This window comes from Delphinapterus leucas, chromosome 11 (assembly GCF_059928025.1).
Source record: "Delphinapterus leucas isolate spDelLeu-1000000601 "Yukka" chromosome 11, BTC_Dleu_Yukka2, whole genome shotgun sequence".
In the NCBI taxonomy this organism is placed as follows: Eukaryota; Metazoa; Chordata; class Mammalia; order Artiodactyla; family Monodontidae; genus Delphinapterus; species Delphinapterus leucas.
This window is the reverse complement of record NC_143139.1, coordinates 9,568,534-9,588,923: the sequence shown is the minus strand read 5'-3', so window position 1 is coordinate 9,588,923 and position 20,390 is coordinate 9,568,534. Positions and strand designations below refer to the sequence as shown.

At 37.6% G+C, this 20,390-nt stretch overlaps 1 protein-coding gene across 3 annotated transcripts in view; it reads left to right on the top strand.

The window, feature by feature from the left end:
• Positions 1-20,390, top strand: part of LRP6 (LDL receptor related protein 6) — a 183,793-nt gene that overhangs the window by 87,349 nt on the left and 76,054 nt on the right. For all 3 annotated transcript variants that reach the window (XM_022577612.3, XM_022577611.3, XM_089920312.1), the window contains 3 exons: positions 14,434-14,630; positions 16,383-16,514; positions 19,884-20,280. In XM_022577612.3, coding sequence (XP_022433320.1) covers positions 14,434-14,630; positions 16,383-16,514; positions 19,884-20,280 — 726 coding nt within the window. The remainder of the gene's footprint in view (positions 1-14,433; positions 14,631-16,382; positions 16,515-19,883; positions 20,281-20,390) is intronic.

Genomic DNA, 20,390 nt, shown 5'->3' with positions numbered 1-20,390 from the left:
AAGGCAAAGAACAGACACTGCCATCTGAAGGAAGAAAAGAGCATCCTCTTTCATTTTGCCAAAAGGGTCAGTTCATCAGGAATCTGATGAAACTTGGAATTTGCAGGAAATTTGTGGGAGGAATAAAGGACAGAGAAACGTATTGAACTGCACCATGAGTACGCATCAGCAGATTCAGACATACAGGTCACACATCCCAGGTCCTTGAACAGATAAACTGCAAAGAATGGTGAGGGAACCTGTAGATTAAAACAGACTTAGAGGGCTTCACTGGTGGCGCAGTGGTTGAGAGTCCGCCTGCAGATGCAGGGGACACGGGTTCGTGCCCCAGTCCGGGAAGATCCCATATGCCGCGGAGCGGCTGGGCCCGTGAGCCATGGCCACTGAGCCTGCGCGTCCGGAGCCTGTGCTCCGCAACGGGAGAGGCCACAGTGGTGAGAGGCCCGCGTACCGCAAAAAAACAAAAAAACCAGACTTAGAAAAGAAACTTACGGTTACTAAAGGCAAAGGGCGGGAGTAAGGATAAATTAGAAGTTTGGGATTAAAACATACATATTATACATATAAAATAGATAACCAACAATGACCTACTGTATAGCACAGGGAACTATACTCAATATTTTGTAGTAACCTATGATAGGAAAGTATCTTAAGATATATATAAAACTGAATCACTTTGCTGTACACCTGAAACTAACACAGCATTGTAAATCAACTGTATTTATATTTCATTTTAAAAAGAGACTGAAAAGACAGTGTGAGTGGAGGGATGAATAGGCACAGAGGATTTACATTTAAAACGGTAAAAATACTTTGTATGAAACTATAATGATACGTACATTACTCCAGACCCATAGAATGTACACCACCAAGAGTGATCTTTAAGGGTAAACTGTGAACTTTGGGTATGATGACTTTGCACTTGATTTCAAGGCTTCCCATAAAGCCAGAGTAGTTAAAACAATGAGGTGCTAAATCTGAGCATAGATAGGTATCAGTGGAACAAAATAGGGTTCAGAAACTAGTGTACTAGTGTATATATGGTTAGTTGACTTTAACATAAGTTTCAAGGATGTAAATATGTTCTTTTAACTGCTTGACGGACACTGAAGTAAAATAATAAACTTTAAAAACTGGGAGGAATATAAAAGCCCTTTCTGTGAAAAAATTTTAATTCCTAATTAGTAGAGTCAGCTTTTCAAGTTAAGCTTATTAAAGTTATTATTAAGGTTATTAAAGAAAGCTTTGGTTTGTCAGTGTTCTTGTTCAGCAGCAACTGGAAATGTGAAGAATGGTTGGAGGCAAGTGTAGAGAGATGGCTAGGAGCCAGATCCCGCTGGGTCTAAGATGCAGCATTTGAATTTTAACCTGAAGTTATTGAGAGTCATTGGAAATTTTCAAGTAGCAAATTGCCGCGGATGGATTTGTCTTTGAAATACCTTTGGTAGTTGTGTAGAAAATGGTTTGAAGACTAATTATTTCATCCATAAGTCTTCCAATTAATCGTCATTGTTCTCCAGTAAAGTACAGACTCTTCACTATAACTTACATGACCTAATTTATTTACCTTGTTTTAGACAAGTATTCTCACCGCTTCCTCCCTTGCCTCTATGCCCCAATCCTAACAAACCACTTGCGACTCCCTGATGGTGTCTAGGATGACTCCTAGGTTTCTGCTTTTAATGGCTGGTTTGATGGTGAGGTAGAAAATTCAGGAAAGGGGGATATATTCTTTTTCATTTCTTTACTTCTTTCTTTCTTTTTCTTTCTTTCTTTTTTTTTTTTTTCTTGCGGTACACGGGCCTCTCACTGTTGTGGCCTCTCCCTTTGCGGAGCACAGGCTCCAGACACGCAGGCTCAGCGGCCATGGCTCATGGGCCCAGCTGCTCCGCGGCATGTGGGATCTTCCCGGACCAGGGTATGAACCCGTGTCCCCTGCATCGGCAGGCAGACTCTCAACCACTGTGCCACCAGGGAAGCCCTTTCTTTCTTTTTTTGATGTAGAAAGAGAATGAGATTGAATTCAGCTTTGGACATGTTTACGTTTGCATTTGAGTTGCTTACGGAAAACTATGGTGATAAAGTATGGGGAGCTTTGGATATATGAGCCTGCAGCTCAGCAGAGCGGTCTCAGAGGGAGATTTAGATTTATAGCCATTATCAAGTTAATGGTTATTAAAGCCATGGGCTATAAACATAGGGGAATTTTACATCAGTGCTAGAGACTTAGGCAAAGATAATAACCATATACCAGAAACCTTGAAGAATTTCTTCAAGACTGAAGGATGTCCCAGTCTGACTGAGCTGTTGCATGACTAGCCATCCTTGTTTGCCTGGTTCCAGGAACCCCCTCAGACCCAGGCAAATCAGCATGGTCGGTCACCTACTGAGTTTGTGAAGAATCTGCTTCCCAAAGAAGCAAATTGAAGAGATTTACCCACATAAACAATAATAACCACAACTCTAGAGAAGGAGGGCTGAAGGTGAGGGTGATGAGAGGGAGGTAGGATAAGGTGGAAGGTAGGCCTCATCTGGATTCTGTTAGCACCTCTGGGAAATATACCAGGCACTAAAGGACACGTACCTTATGACAACCATACTTGACATGACTGAGCATCTTACGCAAACATCAGAGGTGTAGTTAAAGCTGGCTCTGAATGAGTACAGTGGTGCCAGAGAATAAGCAGGGTCCTGATATCAGCAGACTTCTTGGTGCTACCAGAACCATGCAAAAGAAACAGGAATGTGCTGCTATTATTGGTAGCTTCAGATCCCACCGCCCTGTCCTCTGCACAGTATAATTTGATTTCCAAATTAAAATGAAGTTGTGATAAATCAGAAATTTATTTGCCTTCTCCCTTCTTGATCTGAAAGCTTGGACCAAGAATTTTCAGGCTGCAGCAGAATTAATCTCAACTTCCAGTAATGTACAGTCTTCCCTCTGAAAGCCTTCCCTCTCTGCTAGAAAAAAACAACAGGGCACATGAGAAGATACTACAGTTCAAATGAACGATCCATGTTAAAGAATCAGAACAATGTCTTCCTGTAATTTCCTGTAAAATGCAGGAGAAAAAATTATAGAAGTTCAAGAAGACACAGCATGTATGAAAACAGAGTAAATAGTATGAAAGAATGCATTCAAGACTGGTGAAGACAGAATGATAATAAAGAGCATGATTGTTCAATTTAAAAGTTTAAGCAAAAAAAAAAAAGTTTGAGCAGCATCAACCAGATAAATGACTGAAAAAAAAATAAGTGAAATGGAAGGTAACCTTGAGAAATTCTCCCACAAATTGTAGAAGTAGGGATGAAAACAATGGAATAAAAAGATCTGAGACATGGAGGTTGATCTAGGAGTTGTTCTGTTACTGCAACAGGAAGACATTATTATTAGATATGCAAGGAGTCAAAATATGCCATTTATATCACTCTTTCTGAAAAAGTTACTTGCTACACTTCAGAAGACTGATAGAGATGAAGTACAATGTAGAGCTCAAGAGTGAGGATATCGGATAATTAAATATTTGTGAAGAATGAAACCAGTTAAACATGGAGTTAAATCTAGTAATTACTGTTAATGTACTTTTAAAACTTAATGTAACCGTGAGATATTTTGTTCTCTCAAAAATGATAAAATGAAAGCATGTAATAGAGATCTAAAATTCCAGGTTTTCATCAATTAAAAAATGAGACATTGTAGGGACTTCGCTGGTGGCGCAGTGGTTAAGAACCCACCTGCCAATGCAGGGGGCATGGGTTCAAACCCTGATCTGGGAAGATCACACATGCCACGGAGCAACTAAGCCTGTGCGCCACAACTACTGAGCCTGCGCTCTAGAGCCCAAGAGCCACAACTACTGAAGCCCGTGTGCCTAGAGCCCATGCTCTGCAACAGGGGAAGCCACTGCAGTGAGAAGCCCGCGCACTGCAATGAAGAGTAGCCCTGCTCGCTGCAACTAGAGAAAGCCTGCGCGCAGCAACGAAGACCCAATGCGCCAAAAATAAATAAATGTATTAAAAAAAAGAGAGAGAGATGGTAGTGGGATGGTTTGATGAGGAAGAAGAGCATGTTAACTTCTTACCTTACACATGGGAGTGTCAGTAGATACTGTCTTACTCTTCAAGTTTATTGTCTAAAGTAGGATCACATATGATTTTAAAACATAAAGATAATAAAATTGAATAAAACAGTTTGTATAGCCTCCAGATCCCTAGAGGCATTTTAAAAAGCATATAAATCCAGTGTAGTAGGAAAAGTCCATGAGAAAATGGAGAGGTGGAGTATAAGGAAGAATAAAAAATGGAAGTTATAAGCAAAGAGTAAGGTCAAACAGCTATGCTGTTAAATATAAATGGAAGAAATAATCTGAATGTTAAACAATATTTTTATACACTTCCTTATTGTGAAATATTTAAGTTGTAATTCTTTTTACTTGTATAAATACTGATGGAATAAAGAGGAGCCTATATGAATCTGCATCTTTTATTACATCTTTAGAATTCATTACAAGAAGTAGGATTTGTATGTCAAGGTGCAGAGTTTTAAGGCCATCTTTTTTTTTTTTTATAATGGAATGATTTTACTAATTTCCACTGTCACACACAGTATATTTCTGCATATCTAATCTACCATTTTTTTACGTTAAGTTTAGCTAAGAAAAGATAATTTCATCCTTTTTGAAATTTAAAAATATATTTTATCTGTATTTGCGTTTTTTTCTTTACTAGTGAGAGTGAATATTTTCCATAGTATTAATTATAGTGGATTCTCATGATTCATGGTAGTTAATTTTATAAAGTTGTTGTGAACATGGAAATATAGTGAGCCCTGAACCATTGCTCTAAGGAGAAATACAGAATTAGTTTCCTGCTAGACTGTTGTCAAAAAATTTTCGTCAGCTGATCATTACATAATTTCTAAAATATATGTTTATGTTTAAAGACACCTTATTTAATATATAATGTTGAATGTTGGCAATATGGGTTTTAAATTATAGCACAGCCATTCAGTGCAGTGTTATATAGCCTTTAAAATTAACGTGAAAGCAATATTTAATAATATGTTGAAAATCTTTACATTGTGAAATGAAGATGGGTCATTATGATGCAGTAAATGCTGTGCATTTACAAAAATTCACTTTTGTAAAAAAAATACAGTCAGGGGCTTCCCTGGTGGCGCAGTGGTTGAGAGTCCGCCTGCCGATGCAGGGGACACGGGTTCCTGCCCCGGTCTGGGAAGATCTCACATGCAGTGGAGCGGCTGGGCCCGTGAGCCATGGCTGCTGAGCCTGTGCGTCCGGAGCCTGTGCTCCGCAACGGGAGAGGCCACAACAGTGAGAGGCCCACGTACCGCACAAAAAAAAAAAGTACAGTCAGATATTGTTTAAACAAGATGAGAGGATGAGTTGGAGTCTTTCAAAATACATAAATTAACCATTTTTTCTCAGGGCATATTAACAGTTATTAAGATGCAACAAGGACCTTGGGACCTGCTGCATATATACCCAGTGAAGAAGCTCAGTAATTATAGGTGGTAAATGCTCTTTATTCCTGGTTTGGTGCAGGCGCCTCAATTGTTTCTTGGTTTGGCTCAGCTGTTTTCCTTCGTCCTGTTGGGGGCTACTATTTAGAACTAATGAATTTTTACCAAATTCTTAATTCTAAATTCCATTGGTTAGTTGGTTTCCTGTTATGTCTTAGTTGGTTTCATGCTGTACCTTAACTATTTATAGAAGAAACCAGGTTTTCCATTCCTTGATCATTGGAAATTGCTTGTATTTGTGTATATACATGTACATATTGTACATATGCACATAATAAAGGACTAGAAAGATATACTTTTTATTTCCACATTTTTTATAGTCAACATATGTGTATTCTTTATATTATCAGGAGAAAATAATTACTTTGGAAAAAGTAAATACCAGATTTTGCCGACATGGTTTAGGTCCCTTCATGCTTCTCCTTTGCCTCTACTCCAGATACATTATTAGCTTTACTTCAGTCTCTCCTGCCTGTAATCCTCTTGAATACAGTGTAGCTCAGTCTTCCTTCACATGAGGCGCAGATGTTTAAGACACTATTCAAGTTAATTGCCCATTTTTAAATTGGGTTATTTTATTATTGAATTGTAAAAATTTTATGTATTCTAGATACAAGTTCTTCATTGGATATATTATTTAGAAATAAAGTTCAAACTATTAGTTTTTTCTTTTGTTAAAGGTGTTTTTGATGTAGTAAGAAATCTTTGCCTAACCCAAAGTCACAAAGATTGACACTTATGTTTTCTTCTAAGAGTTTTATTGTTTTAATTCCTAACATTTAGATCTATGATCCATTTTGTGTATGATGTCTTACACTTTTTTATTAATTTATTTCCAAGTATTTGGGGTTTTTTATGGTGTTGTGAATGAATTATTTAATAAATTTCAATTTTTCTGTTTTCTCAGCACCATTTATTAAAGAAATTGTCTTTTCTCCATTGGATATTCTTGGTTCCCTTGTTAAATATTAGTTAACTGTATCACTCTTTGTATTTTTCATTGGTAGTCTATAGAAATCAATTTATTTGTGTATATTGATCTTGTATCCTGCAACCTTGTTGAATTAATTACATCTGTGAGGCTTTTTTCTTTTAAATTCTTTTGTATTCTCTGCATACAGAATTGTGTCATCTGGGAATAATGACAGTTTTACTTCTTCCTTTCCCATCTGGATGCCTTTTATTCTTACTTGATAGTACTCACTAGGTCTTAGGCTGAATAGAAGACATCCTTGCCTTGTTCATGATCTTTGGGGGAAATCATTAAAAATTTTTTTTTTCTTTTTTTGCCATTGAGCAGGATCTTAACTATAGGTTTTCTGTAGAGACCTTTTAATCAGGTTTAGGAAGTTCTCATCTATTCCTAGTATCTTCGGTTTTTACCATGATTGCGCATTGGATTTTGTCCAGTACTTTTTCTGCATCTGTTGAGATGATCATGGGGTTTTGTTTTTTATACACATGGTGAATTTCATTAATTGGTTTTCGGTTGTTTAACCAATCTTGCATTCTTGGAATAAATCTCACTTGGTCATGTTTTAGAATCCTTTTTATTTATTTCTTTTTTTAAAAATAGTATTAAAAAATTTATTTTTGGCTGCGTTGGGTCTTTGTTGCTGCATGTGGGCTTTCTCCAGTTGTGGCGAGCGGAGGCTACTCTTCACTGCCGTGCGCAGGCTTCTCATTGCGGTGGCTTCTCTTGTTGCGGAGCATGGGCTCTAGGTGTGTGGGCTTCAGTAGTTGTGGCATGTGGGCTCAGTAGTTGTGGTTTGCGGGCTCTAGAGCGCAGGCTCAGTAGTTGTGGCTCACAGGCTTAGTTGCTCCACAGCATGTGGGATCTTCCTGGACCGGGGCTTAAACCTGTGTCCCCTGCATTGGCAGGTGGATTCTTAACCACTGTGCCACCAGGGAAGCTGTAGAATCCTTTTTAGATGTTTCTAGATTCAGTTTGCTAATATTCTGTTGAGGATTTTTATGTGTTTATTCATGAGAAATTGGTCTGTAGTTTATTTTCCTTGTGCTGTCTGGCTGGTTCGTATCAGTGTAATACGAGCCTCATAGAATGAGTTGGGAAGTGTTCCCTCTTCCTCTATTTTCTGGAAGAGTATGTGATAGATTGATATTATTTCTTCTGCAAATTTTTTTTTTTTTTTTTTTTTTTTTTTTGTGGTACGCGGGCCTCTCACTGTTGTGGCCTCTCCCGTTGCGGAGCACAGGCTCTGGACGCATAGGCTCAGAGGCCATGGCTCACGGGCCTAGCTGCTCTGCGGCATGTGGGATCTTCCCGGCCTGGGGCACGAACCCGTGTCCCCTGCATTGGCAGGTGGACTCTCAACCACTGTGCCACCAGGGAAGCCCTCTTCTGCAAATATTTAATAGGAGTCATTAATGAAGCTATCTGGGCCTGGGGATTTCTTTATGGAAAGATTTTAAATTATTAAGTCAATTTCTTTAATTGTTCTAGGTCTTTACATTTAATTTCTTCTTGAGTGAGTTTTGGTAATGTTTCTAGGAATGTTTCTATTTCACCTAAGTTTTCCATTTTGTTGGCATAAAATTGTTCATGGTATCTTATAATCCTTTTAATTTCTAAGGTCAGTAGTGATGTCCCTCTTTTATTCATAATTTTATTCACAAATTTCCCAATTTAATTTTTTGTCAGTCTAGTGAAAGGCTTGTCAACTTTGTCGATCTTTTAATAGAACCCACATTTGGTTTTATTTTTTTTTTTTCTGTATTGTCTTTTTCTGTTTTATATTTCATTTGATTTCCACCCTAATATTTTAAAATTTTCTTGCTTTGGATTTAGTTTGCACACACACACACACACACACACACACCCCCGTTTCTTAAGGTTGAAGCTTAGATTATAGATTTGAAGTCTGTCTTTTTCTTCTGTTTTTCTTTAATATTTATTTATTTATTTGCTGTGTCAGGTCTTAGTTGCGGCACGCAGGTCTTTCACTGTGGCGTGTGGACTCTTCACTTGTTGCGGTGTGTGCAAGGGCTTCACTCTAGTTGTGGTACACGGGCTTAGTTGCCCCGCTGCATGTGGGATCTTAGTTCCCTGACCAGGGATAGAACCGGCGTCCCTGCATTGCAAGACAGATTCTTAACCACTGGACCACCAGGGAAGTCCCTATCTTCTTTTCTAATGCAGGCATTTAGGGATAAATTTATAGAATTTACCCTAAGCACTGCTCTGGCTGGTGACATCCCACACATTTTTATATGTTGTATTTTCATTTTCTTTTAGCTCAAAATATATTTTTTTAACTTATTGGGATTTCTTCTTTGACCCATTGCTTACTTAGAAGACATTGAGGGAGGATTTAGAAAAATTTAACTATGAGAAAATTCTCACTGTGGATTTCCTGAATTTTTCTGTCCTTGATATTCAGTGTGCTCAGAGAATACACCTTGTATGACTTCAGTCTTTACAATTAATTGATACTTGTCCTAATGTTCGAATTTCCATATCCTTTATGATTTCCTGTCTAGTTGTCCTACCTTTTAATGAGAATAGGATTTTGAGATCTCAGACTGTTATTGTTGAATTGTCTGTTTCTTCCTTCAGTTCTGTCAGGTTTTGCTTCATTTGTTTGGGGCTCTGTTTTTATTTGTGTATGTTTATAACTGTTACATCTTCCTCATGATTTGACTTTTTGTCATTATAAAATGTGCTGCTTTATCTCTAGTAATACTTTTTTGTGTTAAAATATATTTTGTCTGATAGAACCACTGCATCTCTCTTATGGTTACTGTTTGCTGTAACCTTTCAGTTTCAACGAATTTGGATCTTTGGATATAAAAGGTGTCTCTTGTAGACAGCCTACAGTTGAGTCTTGTTTTGTTTTACCCGGTCTAACAACCTTTGCCATATATATATGGTTTCTTTTTACAAAGAAAAACTGTATACATTTAAGGTGTTCAACCTTTTGTCTTTTAATTGGGGTGCTTAATCTGTTTACATTTAATGTTGTTAATATGGTTGAGTTTACATCTGACATTTTTATTTTATTTTTCATGTCTGTCTTTTTTTGTTCCGTTGGTTCTTCTGCCTTCTTTTGTATTAAGTAGATATTTTTTAGTGTATCGTTTTAATTCCTTTTATGTTTTTAAACAGTGTTTTGGAGAATAAAATATTCTTAGTGATTATTCTAGGGATTGCAATATTCCTTTTGTCAAAATCTGTATTATGGTAAAATACTAAGTTAATTCCTGTAAATTATAGAAGTTTTAGTCTAGTGTATCTCCATTTCCTCTCCCCTCCTTTGTACTATTAGTGTCATTTATATTACATTTCTATTATAACCAATGGAATGTTATAATTATCACTTTATACAATGTTAGGTGTTTTTAAAAGGTTAAAGGAGAAAAAGAGAAAACATTATTCATAGAGTCTTTTGTATTAACCTACATATATGCCATTTCAGGTACCCTGTAATTCTTCCTGAGGGTTTGAGTTACTATTTGATGTCATTTCTTTGCTCTAAATTAGTTCTGTTCTCTTCCCTGTCCTTTGTGCTTCAAATCTTTATTTTTAAAAAATCTATTTTTCTGTTTCTTTTTGATCTTCAGAAATTCCTCCTTAGGGATGTAATGTACAACATGATGACTGTAATTAACACTGCTGGATGATACATAGAAAAGTTATAGGAGAGTTAATCCTAAGAGTTCTCATCCCATGGAGAAAATTTTTTTTTTCTTTTCTTTCTATTATATCTGTATGAGATGATGGATGTTAGCTGAATTTATGTGGTAATCATTTCACAATATGTCTAACTCACACCATCATGCTATACATTGTACTGTGATATATGTCAATTATTGCTTAATAAAACGGGAAAAAATCATGAAAAAAGAAAAAAAATTCCTTCTTTTCACTGGCTGTTTCTGTTTCCTTATCTGTTATGTTTATTCACTCCTGTGTTTGTGTTATTTCTAGTTGATAATTCATTTCTTAAGTGACTTATTCTTATACTTCTAATTCTTTCATTAGTTCTGTCACCTCAGTTTTGAGGTTTTAAATTGTACTTTGTGTTATTCTTTTACGGCTAGTATATGATTTTAAAGCATTTCAGGTTATTTTGCAATAGGTTGTAAACTATTTGTTTTAGGGCCATACTTTTCTCACATATTTTAGTATCTTTAGGGATGTTATTTTCTTCTTTTTTTTGTTTTTAATATTAACTTTTTTAATGGACTTGATCTTAATTTACTTTTAAATTTTCACCTGAAATTGTTTTTCTGGAACTTGTTGAAGAAGGCAGAGTTTTTTATCATAACTTTTGTAACTTCACAGAACTCTCGAGTGTGTGTGTGTTTAAAAAATTGGCAGCTTGCTTTCTGAGATTTCCTGGCTCTGTTTCCTTCTCCCACTTTTTTCTGTACCTTAGTTTTCCATTATCTCTCTTGTACTATCATCCTCACTTTCATTGTACTCCCAGTAATGTATGGTCAGTATGGGCCTTTGTCTGTAAGGGAGCTCTGTTGGGTCAGTTGGAGAGTTCACTGTAGGTTAAAGTGCACCAGTCCCTTCAGTACCAACCATCCACTCTTTGCATTCTCTGAGTGGACAGAGCCAGTCCTCGGCAGCTGCTGTTCTCAGTTTGGTTTCCCTGTCTTTCCATTGCTGTCTATTTTGTGTGTTCTCCTGTTCCTGGAGCTGCTGAATGCCCTATTTTTTCCTTCCGATTCCTCCTGCAGAAGTGCTGATGCCAATGAGATCTTATGGCTGTTGGTAGTTTTCCTTCTTGTGTCTTGGGTTTTGTGGTAGTACCTTTTCATCTAGCTTTGTTTCATCTAGATTTGTTGTAAATGTTGTCCAAGGGTTTTTTGGTTTTGCTACCTAGTTGTTCTGTTTTCATGTGGAAGACTTGTAGAGATTTTTCAAACACTGTACCACTACCACTGTTGTCATCTTTTTAGGTGTTATTAAAACCTCACTGATGTGGAGAAGCTCTCTTCCAAGGTTAGGCTCAGATGTCAGAATTCATGACAGTAGTGCTTTGGTGTGACTAAGTAGATTTATTACCCACACAGGTGGGGAGTTCTCAGTTGGGGGCAGAGGACAACCTTCTGGGAAGAGGTTCAGAAACAGAAAGTGAATACAAGTGTACAGGTGTTTTATAAAGGATAAGTCTGGTTGGTGCAGAATTTGAAAGAGGCACCTGCCAGGCGTGGAACCTGAAAGAGGTGGTGAGTGCACTCCTGTACTTGGCGGTACTGGTGAGAGTGAGCCCTCAGGAAATGACAGACAGAGGGAGGAGATGATGCTCAGAGGTTGCCAGCACTAAAGCAAAGCATCAGTAGGGGTCTCTGTTTCTCTCCTTTGGTCTCTGTAGAAGAGATCAATTTTTCAAGTCCTGTTTTGGTGTGGCATACCACTGAAGGACTGGGCTTTGACCTTGCCAGCCACATTTGTTCTCAGTATCCGTGATCAACTCCTCCTTGAAGTAACTCGAGTTTCCGGGGGGGTAATCCCAACCAGAGGGAAGAAAGGTGAAGACTATGTTCACTTGTCTGCAGTTTCAGAGCAAGTCACCATTGGCTGGACAAATCGGTAAGTCACCAAAGAATATGACAAGAATGAGTGATAGCCTTCTTAGCTCTGCTTTTTGTACAGTTCTGTTAATTACATATTTCATTTAAGATATTTAATTTTATCAGACGTTCACTGAGTGTCTAATAAGTCCACCTAATTTTGTACATATTGTCATATTGTGTTGTGTGAGATCCTGTTAATATAAATAAGCCAGAGTCTAGTATTTACTTGATTCTGATAAGCTATTGATTTTAAGAGCTTTTTATTTTGACTTACAAACCAGCACATGAAATGTTCACTTCAGGTGTAAAATATTATCCCTATGTCAGAAATATTAAAATATTGAAAACATACATCCTAAAATTGAGGAGTCATTTATGAAATGTTTATTAAGTACCAATCATAACGCTTAAATGCTTTTGCATATGTTATCATTTAGTCTTCACGGTAACTCAGTGTGGTTAGGTTATTATCTTCCAATAACAGATGAGGAAAACAAAGCTTGTGGAAATAAGTAGTGTAAGTACAGGGGACATTTGAACTCGGCTCTGTCTCATTTCTTTTCAGTATATAAATGCTTTCAGTCAATATGTAAAATGAGTAAATCTTTTAGGGAGGCGTTCTGTTTTTCCTATCTGTTTATTCTGCTGTGTTAAATTCATTAGAGTGAATTTTAACTTTTTATTTAATAATATACAAAGGACTTAGAAGACTTTTTTCTCCCCAGAGTTTTTCAAAGATCTGGTTATATAATTTGTGATTCTTTAAGATGGTTAATGAAAACCTAAGTAATTTCATCTTTACTATTATTTTTCAGTCATGTTACTTGACTTTCTTGGCAGCTTCTCAGAACTCTATGTCTTACCATAATGAATTTTGGAAAACGTCAGTGTGAAATATGCAGGCCTATTTAAATTTGAACTTAAACTATGATATCACTCCTGTAATAGCATAATCATTTTAGTAAACTTAATAAAGCTGTTCATTTAAAAAGTGGAAGAAACCACTTCAGAAGTAGTCATTGTGACCGTTCTAATTGGGAAATGAGAGGGAAAGTAATCTGCTAGGGAAGCAAGAATTAAAAAAGAGAGGAGAAAGTTGTGGTGATGTAGGCTGGCCTAGGTGTGAGGTTTTAAAATAGAAAGTTTGATAAACTAGTCATGCTCATCTTGTATACAGTTATTTAAAAATCTGGCTCAGATTTAAAACATCTTAGGCTAAGACCATTCCATGTACAATAACAGATGCTAATTCTGCTTAGATGAAAATTATCTTACTGCTCTTAAATTTAATTTAGTATACCTGGTGATCTGTTAGGTGTTAGAGATCAGGTAACCTCAGGGACCTAAAAATTGGATTTTCTGTCAATGTGTTATCCTTTATTTCTTTTTAGTTGCTCACATTTTCCTCTTTCTCTCCTAGCTGAGCGATTTATGAAAATATTAGATTTGATATTATGAAAATATCAAAGCATTTATTTTCTTGACTGCTATTGTGGCTCAAACACAGTTTGTTCATTATTCAAGAATTATATTATTTACTAATTACATAACTCTCCATGACGTTCTGCAGAGTTCTGTGCCTTCAGTACTAATCAGGCTCTCTACCTCTCCTTCCATATAGTTAGGATTGCTTGTGAAATTTGGGGATCTGCTTTGTCTCTTGAACACATTCTGCGGTGGTTGGGCTTCCTTTTTGCTACCTGGCTTGTGGAGATTAACCATATAGCAGAAAGCCAACTGAGGTGATCATTTGCTGGAGCGAGACTGGAGTCTGCAGAGAGAGAGCTCTACCAGAATGACTTTTTAGCCTCATGTGTATGTTTTTACTTTTCAGTTATCAAAGCCATAAGAAGTGATGGAAGAAATAGGCTCAGATTCTTTGTTCTTCCACATCAAGAAGGGAAAAACCTATTGCTGATTTAAAACTACTTCCCAGGGCCAACTCTAAACCCTGGGATTTTTCTTTTTGCCAGCCCTTCTCTTTCTAATGGCATGAATTATGTGGAAGGATGGAAGGTGTGAGTGCGGAGATGGGAGCTGACAGCAGTGCTGATACTTGGGCCTTCACTTTTCCTGCTAGCTTGTAGTGCACCCGGAGCCTGACGCCAAGTTAGGAACCATTCTGAAGTGCTTGGTTGAGGATTTCGGGCACCATGATTTCAAATACGTTTGAATTTACTCCTTGTCTTATTTTTCATAGGTGTATTTGACCTTAACATATGTGTTATCCAGGATTTGTATGTGTTAATGTGGACTGCAAGACCATTTTAATGGGAGAGGTGACGTTTTGATTAAAGAAGAAAATTTAGAAACGTTTGAGTTTTTCTCTTTGTGTTTAATAGGCAGGCGGTGGTTAAAGGTTCCCTTCCACATCCTTTTGCCTTGACGTTATTTGAGGACACATTGTACTGGACTGACTGGAATACACACTCCATTTTGGCTTGCAACAAGTACACTGGCGAGGGTCTGCGTGAAATCCATTCTAACATCTTTTCTCCCATGGATATACATGCCTTCAGCCAGCAGAGGCAGCCAAATGGTAAGTGATCTTGATTTTTAAATTGCAGGTTGGAATAGCTTTGTAGCACTCTGATGCCTGGCTTTAGTGAGGGGCAAGAGGAGGGAGGATATATCCAAAGGTAGTGGGAAGAAATAAACAGGGAAAATGTCAAAATATAATTCAGGGTAGACAACAGCGTAAACCATTTGTAACTTGATATCTGTCACTACAGACCACCTCAGCCCTTTGTTTGAGTCTGGGGGTATGAAGGTAAAGAAGAGAGAAATAAAATAAGAAATTGAGATAGCTCATATGTTAAGGTTGTGCACAAATGCATTTCTTATTCATATTATTTCTCTCTAATGAGTGATTTTGTTCATTGTATGTTTAAAAATGAACACTTTTCTTGAATGGAAACCTCTATTAATCTAACTGGTTAATTTAAGTACCTCAGGTTACTTAAATAAAATACTTGCTTATACCTTTTCTGTACACATCCCCCCACCTTTTTTTCTTAGTTTTGCTTCTGTTTCTGGCCATCCTTTATAATGACTTGGGCTGTGACTGCTGACAACAATTTCTTGTAAGAGAGGACTAGAGTTAGGTTTAAAAGAATATGAGAATGTTAAGTGTTTGGCACTGGTGTGTAAATAAATGTCTGGCATGTGTCTGAGTGTATTTCAGATTGTATTCCATAGCCAAAAATGCAGGGGTTTTGGATTATACATTGCTTTGTATTAGTTCCTTCCATTTAGGGGGAGATAGTCAAATACTGAATGTGTCATATTGGAATCTGGTGATCATGAGTCCATAAAAATGTTTTAAAATGTTTTAAAATGTTTGTGTTATTCTTTTGTAGAAAAGAAAATGTTTAGTCACTTGCGTGAATTTTTTATTTCAGTGTTGGCCCTCAGGAAAGAATTTCTTTGTTCTTGTTTTTTTAATGACACTGTTGATCCTTTATGTTTTACTAGTTTGAGAATTTGCAGTTATGTGTGATATTGCTTTCTTTTATCTTTCATATTTTGTTGATCTCCATCTTTTGTTGATTTTTTTCTGAGTATTATTTAAATCCATCCCTTTCTATATATAGTTTCTTCACATTTTCTGATTAATCTCTGCTTCTCAGTTTTCCCTTTTAAGTCCATTTTGTTTATCTTTTCCATGTAAATCTTTCCAAAGTATGGCTTTCCTTGTCTCTCAGTGCCTCCACCACAGACTTTCCCCTCCCTGTGCTCATTCAGCTTTAGTTCCTATTAGTCAAACCTTAATCTTCCGTTACACTGTTCACCTTATTATCTCACCCAGTGTACAGCCTCCAAGCCTTCATTCATGTGGTTTTACCACACTTGAATGTCCCCCTATGTGTTCTTCCTACCTTTCAAGACTTCAGTCATGTCCTGTATCTTTCCTTAGTGATTTACTTCCCATTTAACTCTATACTGACTTTACAGTCTAAATGTGCAAGATAGCAGTTTCATTGTTTTGTATTGTTTTCCAGTATTATTGTTCATTAATCTTGTCATACTGGCCAGATTGCAAGCTCTTCAGGGCAGGGACATCCTGCTTTATTTCTTGTATATTCCTCTTTGGATACAAAATGCTAAGTAAATTCTCACTGATTAATTCCCTTCCTTGCAGATGGTCTGGTAGTCAAGCACCTGGATGACATTTGGTAATAATTTGGTTTATCAGAGTTGCTCATGTTATGGTTGTTAACCTTTGTGTATCTAGAGTGGGGGAGGTCATCCATAATCATTGGTATTAATTACTGTGATTTATATTTGACAGCTACAAATCCATGTGGAATTGATAATGGTGGTTGTTCCCACTTGTGTTTGATGTCTCCAGTCAAGCCTTTTTATCAGTGTGCTTGCCCAACTGGGGTTAAACTCCTGGAGAATGGAAAAACCTGCAAAGATGGTAAGAAGTTGGTCTCCAAGAAGGAAGAATTTTAGATAGCAATTGGGATTCTTTATGATTTATTTTATTTCTCTGTAATAAGCTCTACAGGTTACAGTGCTTTGGGAGACTAGTCACTTAATCTCTCAGTCTTCACAATTGGTTATATACTAGGAGTGTTTTGTGTTTTATGGCAACTCTTGAATATTATAAATTACTTTAGTATTTAACTGAATTTTTAACATGCTATTTTGGAAAAAAAAATTAGGTGCCATTTCTTTTCTCTGTCAAATCTCATAGTCAGGGCTTCCCTGGTGGTGCAGTGGTTAAGAATCTGCCTGCCAGTGCAGGGGACACAGGTTTGAGCCCTGGCCCGGGAAGATCCCACATGCTGCAGAGCAACTAAGGCCGTGCGCAGCCACTACTGAGCCTGCACTCTAGAGCCCGTGAGCCACAACTACTGAAGCCCACGAGCCACAACTACTGAAGCCCATGCGCCTAGAGCCCGTGCTGAAACAAGAGAAGCCACTGCAATGAGAAGCCCGCGCACTGCAACGAAGAGTAGCCCCTGCTCACTGCAACTAGAGAAAGCCCGTGCACAGCAACGAAGACCCAACACAGCCATAAATAAATTAAAAAATAAAATGAAATTTAAAAAATCTCATAGTCATTGATCACAATTGATTCTTGTGGAAATGAGTATTCTCATAAAGAATACATTTTTAACAGTAGGTAGCATTTGTAAATAAAGAACTTCAGTGCGAGGAAAAGATGTTTATTAAACTTTTAACTATAAAGACTATCATGGGATAAACATATTTTCTAAAAAATGATTGAATGATGTTTTTAATTGCCTTTTAACAACAGAGAATTGCCTTCAGAAGAAGAAAAGAATTCCTTATTGTACTGTTTAAAGCAACTCTTTCTATACTTAACCACCACACTGCCTCTTCTCCTTACTCTCAATTCCCTATAGAGAGAGGGCATATTGGAGAAGTATTCTGATTTAAGACATTTCAAGGGACTTCTGGTTTGGGATAACACCAGTTCTTCTCTTTTTCTTCTTAATGAGAATGTTATTCTTCATTCTTACCCCTATGGATCACCATCTGGTTCTCTAGCCACCAGCAAGACCTGGTAAGAAAATTGTTATATTTAGCAGTGGCTTCTTTATCTAACTCTGAAAAGTAGAAGCCTTTATTTAGGAGTGGGTTAGAGTTCCTGGCAAGGGGGTCAGGAAGTCAGAGAGATGGAATTGAGTTGGTGTACAGGATATTTGTCATGACTTGGCATTGATAAATTATCCTCCTAGTCAAAGGTGAAGCTGGCTGACTCTTGTCAGACGGTTTTCATGGCAAACAATAATTTGGTTTCAGTTTAAAACAAAAGGTTTTTGTAATGTTGCCTTTTTGTTTAAAAATGTAGCCTGACTTTAAAACAGAGGATTTATTTTAGCAGTAGTGGTCTGTTTATACCCTATAGCAGTGCAGATGTACGAGTTTAACTCCTATTTTGAGTTTCAGATATACATTTGGCATGTAGTAGCCTTAAGTTAACTCTTCTGTTTTGATCACCTTGCCAAATTGACAGCTTCACTCTCTATGACTTCTTTGTTTGCAGAGTTTAGGGCTGGCTTCTTTTGGTAGTTAGCAGAGGCAGTGAATTGGATAAAGTTACTCCTACTTGGTGCCTGCTGTGGCATTTAGGGCTGTATTCTCTCCAAGACAGAGTTCATTTATAATTAATTCATGAGTCAAAAAGCTGATGCTGAGAGCTTCTTCACTCCTCTTCTCAGTGTTTTCTACTATAATTCCAGATTAATGCTTGAAGTTTAATGTCAGTATTTTCTTTCGGACTCATTTCTTTGGTTGGGAATCTTTTTTCGCTCTTTGAGATGTCAACCTGCTTACTATGGTTTTTTGTTTTTTTGTTTTTTTTGCGGTACACGGGCCTCTCACTGTTGTGGCCTCTCCCGTTGCGGAGCACAGGCTCCGGACGTGCAGGCTCAGCGGCCATGGCTCACGGGCGCAGCCACTCCGCGGCATGTGGGATCTTCCCGAACCGGGGCACGAACCCATTTCCCCTGCATCAGCAGGCAGACCCTCAACCACTGTGCCACCAGGGAAGCCCTGTTTACTATCTTTTATTAGCTTTTATATAAAGTTAAATGTTTTTTTGCTAGTGGTTGACTTGAGTATTTAAAATCAAAGCAAACAAAAAGGTTAATATTCTCATTCACAACAGTGTTTTTATTGAATACTGTTTTGGGTTAAAAGCATTTCATAAATAAATCTGATTTAAAACTCAATGAAATAAAAATTTGAAAGTTTCCTTTCTAATGATAATAATAATAATATATTAGCTAGTATTTATTGAATACTTACATGTTTGGTACATTTCTGAGTTTTACATTTATCTCCTTAAAGTCTCACAGCAACCCTATAGAAACCAGGCTTAGAGAGATTAGGTGTTTTGCCCGAGTTTGTGTAACTGCTTGAATCCAGTTCTGTCAGATGAACAACTCTAACCCTTACCCAGTGTGTCATATTTATCTGATTCCCTCTCTTCTGCTGCTGTTTCCTCCTCCATAGGTTCCTTTGTCCTTAATTCTGTCAGGCATTGCCCTGTAGTTCTTTTTGTTACAACAGCTTTACCGAGATGTAGTTTACCTATAAAATTCAACCATTTCAAATGTACAATTCGGTGATTTTTAGTAAATTTACAGAGTTACAACCATCACAATACATCTACTTTTAGAACATTCTCGTTAATCACAAAAGATCCTTGTCCTAGATTCCTTTACCTTTTTAAACATCCTTCTTGAACAAAGGACCATACTTCCTTCCTCTGATATTCAGCTACTTACCTTCTTAGTCATTACTTAGTTGCTATTCATTATGCCTTTAAATAAATGTTATTGATTCCAGGGGCTATATAATGAGTGAAGCCAGAGAGAGAATCAAAACTTGATTTGGAGAATTCAGCCATTATAGAGTTTGACCTCATAGTCAAGCCACTCCTGTTTTACTGCATTACTTTCCATTTCCACCCTAAATAGACCCTAGTATCCTTTTTTTTTTTTTTTTTGCGGTATGCGGGCCTCTCACTGTTGTGGCCTCTCCCGTTGCGGAGCACAGGCTCCAGAGGCGCAGGCTCAGCAGCCATGGCTCACGGGCCCAGCCGCTCCGCGGCATGTGGAATCCTCCTGGACCGGGGCACGAACCCGTGTCCCCTGCATCGGCAGGCGCCACCAGGGAAGCCCCTTAGTATCCTTTTATACTCATTACTTTTCAATTACTGAAGAAGTTCTGCATTTTTTTATTTAGAGTAACTAAATTTTGCCTGTGGGTTTCAAGTTTTTTCTTCATTTTTTTCACTTTGTTTTTCTAGGTGCCACTGAATTACTGCTTTTAGCCCGAAGGACAGATTTGAGACGAATTTCTTTGGATACACCAGATTTCACAGACATTGTTCTACAGTTGGAAGACATCCGTCATGCCATTGCCATAGATTATGATCCTGTGGAAGGCTATATCTACTGGACTGATGATGAAGTGAGGGCCATACGCCGCTCATTCATAGATGGATCTGGCAGTCAGTTTGTGGTCACTGCTCAAATCGCCCATCCTGATGGTATTGCTGTTGATTGGGTTGCCCGAAATCTTTATTGGACAGACACTGGCACTGATCGGATAGAAGTGACAAGGCTCAACGGGACCATGAGGAAGATCTTGATTTCAGAGGACTTAGAGGAACCCCGGGCTATTGTTTTAGATCCCATGGTTGGGTAAGAGGCTCTGCTGATAGAAAATTTTGCCAGGTGTTTCTGGTTTTTTACAGGTTCCTGGAAACATTGAGAAAAACAATGTGAAGTATATGCTGGTTTCCAATAAATAG